Genomic DNA, 6,674 nt, shown 5'->3' on the forward strand with positions numbered 1-6,674 from the left:
TTATTAACATCTATGTCATCTCAGAGCTCAACCCCAAAGTTCTATTAGTACTTGTCATTTTCATTAATTGAACTGAATCTGCCTCCCCTCTCCCTGCGCATCTATCTATTTATCCACTAGACATAGTCATTGAAAGATCCCTTTGCTAAGGGGGAACAGAATACATAGGGTTGAGAGAGGAGTATTTTTTAAATAATTTTATGAATATTTTTATCCTCGAGGGCATTAGGTTATTCGTATGTAATCTAGAGAAGGGGCATTAAGTAGCCCAACTCCTGCACAGATCCAAGGATCCCACAGAGTGAAGAGCTGATGCTGTCTTCTGACAAATTAGCAAGTTTCATTCACACAGAAAGCACTGAGTCAAATCTCACTGGCCATGGAGAGAGATGGGGCTAATTGTCTAGCTGGCAGCTGCACCAGGGAAGGAGCCCCAGGATCCAGGTCTGAGGAGGAAGTTGAGACAGCTCTGGGGCCCCCACCTTCCTGGTGTCTTCTGCACAGGTGCCCTCTCCCCGTCCAGATGGTTCAGTCTTGGGCTGAGGTGGAGAAGCCAGAATAGTTAGTGAAGGTTCTTGCAAGGATATACTTAGCCAGAGAAAGGGTGCACCACATTGTTCCTGTCACTGCCTCAGCCTGGCAGAGCCGCCTTCTCCCTCAGGGTTTCTGACACTCAGGACATGGATTTTCACACTGTTTCTCCCAGAGTAATATTTGGCCATGTCCTCAGACCTCAGCCCATCGATCTGCAGATAGGCTGTGCTCACACAACTGTCCACAGAGAAGACGAATCGTTCTGAGAAGATCTGGGAACACATGGGCTACCAGCGTCCATGTCGATCGCCACTCACTGGGGGTCCTTGCCTGATGCCGGCTCCACCTGGGTCATGGCAGAGCTGGCGAAGGTGTCTCCAGAAGCTTAGAGCTGTATGCTTTGAGCGGCGCTGTGCCTTGTGGCATTGGTGAGTCCTACAGTGGCCCTTCTGTAGATTCAACTAACATAAATTGGGATTTTCAATAGTTTATTAACATTTGGGGACAGGAGTATTGATGAGTAACCCTTTAAGAGGGGTTGTTGGTCAGGTGGCTGTGCCGTGGTCTATCTGTATGCCTTCAAATGAATCGTGTGTCTCATTGAAGGATAAACTGTGACAGACACTCACCCTTTCTCAGGACGCTGACGGATCCGATTCCAGTAGTAACTGCTGGTGACAGGGTCCCCGGAGACAGTGCAGGTGAGGGAGAGGGTCTGCGAGGGCTTCACCAGTCCTGGGCCCGACTCCCGCAGCGTCAGGTCAGACAGGACCCCTGGGAACAAGGAGAGCCGTGGGAGTCTGTCCCATCCCATGGAGCACTGGGGAAATACCAAGCCCACTCTCAGTGCTGACGCAGGAAGCCCAATCAAAGCCCGGAAGCTGCAACCCGAAGGATCAGACGGTTCCCACGTACCTTCCCTGCAAACCAGAGAAAGACACGTGTAATGATAAAATTAAAATCCTTTCAACACCTATAAAGGTAAAATTAACAGTGTCTACCTCCACCTGCCAAAGAAGTAGGAAGAAGTGGTACTTTACAACGAGGGGAAAGAGCAATCCACAGAAAGGGACCCGAGGCAGCGCAGGACAGAGGTGGTAGAGAAGTTAATTGTTCTGATTGCACATCATGGATTCAAACAGCCAGAGGGTACTTTGAACATGTTGAACAGGGACACGCCTCTGCTTCCTTCTCCCATCTCCTTTCCGTGTTAACAATCAGGGACGCAGCCCTCCCCGCTCTGCCACACGAACCCCTGCTGCATTCATGCCCAGGCCCACCCACTGCCACACCCGGCGACTGTGACCTAACTCCTTCAGGTGACCCACCCAGGGGTAGGGTGCTGGCAGCCTGAGGCTGTCCTTTGTTCACGGTCAGTGTCTCTCTCTGTGGTGGGAAGTGGCCACAGCAGATGGTTGAGACCTGGCTTCCCTGAGGATCGTCCCTTTATCCACCCTCATTGACAGATGTCCCTGAGCAGGACCATGAGGCTGGCAGAGACCCAGGTGACCCTGAGGACGCCCCTCCTGCTGCTTGGGCTCTGGGCAGTGCTGGCTCCAGGCCAGTGTTCTCAAGGCCGTCCCTCGTGGCGCTACATCTCCTCCGAGGTGGTGATTCCCAGGAAGGAGTTGCAGAGCGGCAAAGGCGTTCAGATGCCAGGGTGGGTCTCCTACAGCCTGCGTTTTGGGGGCCAGAGACACGTTATCCACATGCGGCGCAAGAAACTGTTTGTGCCTAGACATCTGCTGCTGATGACTCAGGATGACCAAGGAGCCTTACAGGTGGACTCCCCCTTCATCCCTCAAGACTGTTATTACCTTGGCTACCTGGAGGAGATTCCTCTTTCCATGGTCACCGTGGAGACGTGCTACGGGGGTATCGAAGGCATCATGAAGTTGGATGACCTTGCCTATGAAATCAAACCACTCAAGGATTCCCAAAGGTTTGAACACATTGTTTCTCAGATAGTGGCCGACACCAACGCCACAGGACCTGCGTATAGACTGGGATACAAGGAGGATAGGGACCCCCTGTTCTCTCAGGCAAATGCCAGTGCAGAGCCCAGGCTCTCCTCTAGGGTCTTTGCATCCCACTATGGATCAATAAAAGCCCTTGTAATGACTTCCAACAGGATGTACCGTGTGTACAACAATGTATCCAAATGTGCAACCTTTCTGATACATCTAAGTACTATAATTGATTCAATCTGGAGAGGTCTTGATCTTGGTATGTTTCTTACTGCCATAGTTATTTTTGACCAGAGAGATCCAGCTGACATGAATGACCATAGGGTGCCAGGCAGTGGTTTTTATAACTATTTTTCTAACACGCTGAATAGAGCTATGAGTCCACATTCAAGTCTAATCGTGAAACGTGACGGGCCTCATGAACTTCAGTTTAATCCAGGCATATATTCCATGTGCCAGGCTCACAATCTTATCATGCTGGGTGCTCTAGGAAGACACTATTTATTGCTGGCTATCATAGCATCTCAACAGATAGGGAGATCGTTTGGTCTGTATTTCGATGAATCCACTTGTGTTTGCCAGAGAAGGACCACGTGCATCATGTACAGATACCCTGTGATGACGGATGCCTTCAGTAACTGTTCCTTTATGCATACCCAGCACATACTTGGTAACGATGTATCCAAATGTGTGTTCTCCACCCAGAGGGTGTATTTAAATAAAAGCCTGACACAAGATCGTTGTGGAAACCATGTAGTGGAAGAAACGGAGCAGTGTGACTGCGGCTCCTTCAAGCAGTGTTACAGCAGCCCATGCTGCAATAGCAACTGTCGCTTTACGACTGGAAGCGCCTGTGACACAGGCAGATGCTGTACAAACTGCACCTTCTCCCCTGCTGGGATGCTTTGCAGACCAATCCAAAATATATGTGATCTTCCCGAGTACTGCCGAGGGTTAAGCTCAAAATGCCCTAACGACGTTTATATGCAAGATGGAACTCCATGTACTGAAGACGGCTACTGCTACCGTGGAAATTGCACTGACCGCAGCATTCACTGCAAAGAAATCTTTGGGGGAAAGGCTGTGAATGCTCCAAGGAGCTGCTATGAAATAAATAAAAGAGCCAATCGATTTGGACACTGCAGAAGAGCCGAAATGACGTACAGATTTGGGTCCTGTGCGAACGCGGATATTCTGTGTGGAAGGCTGCAGTGCATCAACGTCACGCACCTTCCGCAGCTGCAGGAACACGTCGCCTTCCATCAGTCTCTTATCTTAGATCACTTGTGCTTCGGGGTGGGTTCACACCGTGGGACCGGAACAACAGATGTGGGTCCTGTGAGAGATGGTAGCCTCTGTGATTCTGGAAGATACTGTCAAAATAGCTACTGCAATGGTTCTATCGAGGCAATGAATTATGACTGTACCCCTGAGAAATGCAATCTGAGAGGAGTCTGCAACAATCTGAGGCATTGCCATTGCCATGAAGGGTGGGAACCTCCAAGGTGCTTACAGAAAGGTGCAGGAGGGAGCGTTGACAGCGGACCCCCTCCAAGAAAACAGCGGAAGGTGACAGCCAGCCTGTGGCCAGTGGTGTATCTGAGAGTGCTCTTTGCCCGCATTTATGCCTTAATAGCCGCACTCCTCTTTGGCGTGGCCACAAATGTAAGAACTGTCAAGGTCACTGAAGTAAAGGAAGTGACAGTTGGTGAAACTAAACGATAAATCAGCCTCCCACCCCTGTGCGACTGTAGGCAATAGACAAGGAACATGTGTGAAAAAATCAGTAAAGAGTTGGCAAAGCCGGAGCCCACATTCCCAGAAGTCTGCAGGAGACACAGGGGTCCCCCGACACATCATGAGTGGAGCGAGAGGTGTCAGCATTCTCATGCCAGGTCTCCCTGGTAGGTCACTGACCAGCACTCTGAAATAAATCTTAAAAAAACACATGTTGGTGTCCTCTACATTTTGCGTTAGCCTCTAAGAGCCCAGGCTGAGCCCTAGCCTCTGGCCAGGAAAGGAGACCTGAGTCAGCAGCTGGGTCTTGACCTGAGGTTGCTGGTCCCACTGGCAGGGGAAGTTGCCACAGGCTCCTTCAGGGGCGTATTCGTGACACATCTCCAAAAGACTGCTCTTGAGCACTGAGGTTTTCCTCATCCTCTGGTAATCTCTCCTCTAAACCCAAAGTGGGTTCAGGGCAATTGAGGGCCTCTCCCGACCGACACTGCCTGCCCCAGACTGGGGTGGCTGTGGTTGTGGGGCGAGAGGCATTGGGTTCACTTCCGACCTAACATGAACTGGGATGGTCTAGAGAGCAAATATCCCTGAGACGGGCACTCAGGCCACGATGCTGAATGCTGCATTCAGTGACATCCCATCAGAACCTTAGGAGAAGTGCCTGCCAAGGACACTGGCACTCCGAGGGAGCCTGTGAATGTTAGCTCCCCCTCCCTTCTCGCCTCTGCATTTCACTGCCTGCAGACGGACTGTGAGCTGAGTGGGTCATGGCGAATGACAGACACGGGTCTTTACAACAGGACTGTGGGAGTGGAAAACCAGTCTACCTCATGGCTGAGTAATTTTCAGTCAACTGTTATTTTATGAGGTAACGCAAAATTAATAAAAAAGAAAATGCATGTCAAACATTTTAAAAGTTGTTGCAAATTGACATTGAAATTATATTGGCTTTTTCCCCATGCAATACAGGGCCATGATGCAGAATTTAAAAGCCAAAAACTCCCACCACCTTAATGCCTTATACTTCCCACATCATGCACCGAAAAACACTTTTAGTCTGTTTTAACACTTGTTTCCAGTGTTTTCCTAAATGTGTGTGGTTAAAACTGGGTCGCTTCCATAGACAGTGTTTTGAAAATCCATCCTTTTTTCTCCACCTACGGTTTGCCATCCTGTGATTGAACCTCCTCCTAATTTCCAGCATTCAATCTCTGTTTTGGGTACTCGGGCCCATTTTGGTGTCCTCTCAGTGTATTCTGTTATCTTGTAGTTGGATATAAATGGGAAATTTAAGTGAGGGATGAGACGAATTACATGCCCACCTACTTCCACGTCCTTTGAACGTCAATGCCTTCCTTTATGCAGCACCTCCCCCTCCGCAACGTTTGTCAATCTTCCGCCTGCACCCTCCCACAAGCAGACCTCTCCTTGGGGCCTGGAGGGTGTGCCTCCCAGGGCTCATCTCGCCTCTCCCTCAAGCTCCTTGTCATTTCAGGCTCCGTGTCAGATGAGCACCAAGTCCTGATCCCCTAGGCCTCTCTTTCTATTGTCTGTTTCTCTTTTCCTTTTCAGACTTTTGGTCATCACGTCATGTCTCCTGGCATGGCTAATAGTTTGTGACGCAAGTCCAGAGACGGGGTGTGAAGAACTGTGGAGGTTCTCGGGAATGTGACTGTCCTGCCGAGAGGACTGACCCCACTGAGCCCCCCCAATCAGAGCAGAGCAGATCTCTGTGCTCTGATGAGGGACGGAGTCAATGTGAGGTTGGGTCCAGTGTGTGTGAGGGTGCTCCGTTCACAGTTTTCTCTCATTCAGAGGGCGCAGACTTCCAGGGGCCCAGGGGAGAGTCTGGGCCACTTCCCCTTCAGAGGACATAGAGTCCAATGATTGTCCTAAATTGCTCCACAGACTACAGAAAGCTAGGCGTAGGTTGATTTTTTTCTTTGCTAAATACATCCTTAGAAAATTCTATTTATTTTCCAGTGTAATCGGCAGACAATATGTGTCAGTTTAAAATGTACAGTGTGTTCATTTCTTCCTTTTAGAGGTTGCAATACGATCACCCTGTACCCTGAGATAGTGTGTCCATCAGGTCACATAGCTGTCATTTCTTCTTTGTGGTGATAACAATGAAGATCTAGCCCCTCAGCATCATTCAAGCTCACGATGCACTGTCGTCGACCACAGGCACTATGCTGTGCATCGGCTCTCCAGACTCATTGAGCTCCTAGCGTCAAGTTTCCGTCCTTAGACAACGTTTCTCCAATTCTGTCATCCTCCTGCCCTGGGCTACCACGGCTCTACTCTATGTTTTCACACGTTCCACTGTTTTAGATTCCACATGAGAGTGATGTTGCACAGTATCTGTTTTCTTTCTCCAACTGACTTATCTCACTCAGAGCAATGCGCTCAAGATCTGTCCGTGTTGTCTCAAGT

General features: G+C 49.6%; 1 protein-coding gene across 1 annotated transcript; it reads left to right on the forward strand.

Annotated features, from left to right (window-relative positions):
- The first annotated feature begins 2,018 nt into the window (after positions 1-2,018).
- LOC124233248 (disintegrin and metalloproteinase domain-containing protein 21-like) lies at positions 2,019-4,226 on the forward strand. The gene has a single exon (XM_046650412.1). It carries the CDS (start codon positions 2,019-2,021, stop codon positions 4,224-4,226), a length of 2,208 nt encoding a protein of 735 aa, XP_046506368.1.
- The last annotated feature ends 2,448 nt before the right edge of the window (positions 4,227-6,674 follow it).

The sequence above is a fragment of the Equus quagga genome, unplaced genomic scaffold, assembly GCF_021613505.1.
Source record: "Equus quagga isolate Etosha38 unplaced genomic scaffold, UCLA_HA_Equagga_1.0 173076_RagTag, whole genome shotgun sequence".
NCBI classification, from domain to species: Eukaryota; Metazoa; Chordata; class Mammalia; order Perissodactyla; family Equidae; genus Equus; species Equus quagga.

What these genes read in the sequence shown, in the direction of transcription:
- LOC124233248 (XM_046650412.1), top strand. Translation starts at nt 2,019, where the DNA reads ATGAGGCTGGCAGAGACCCAGGTGACCCTGAGGACGCCCCTCCTGCTG.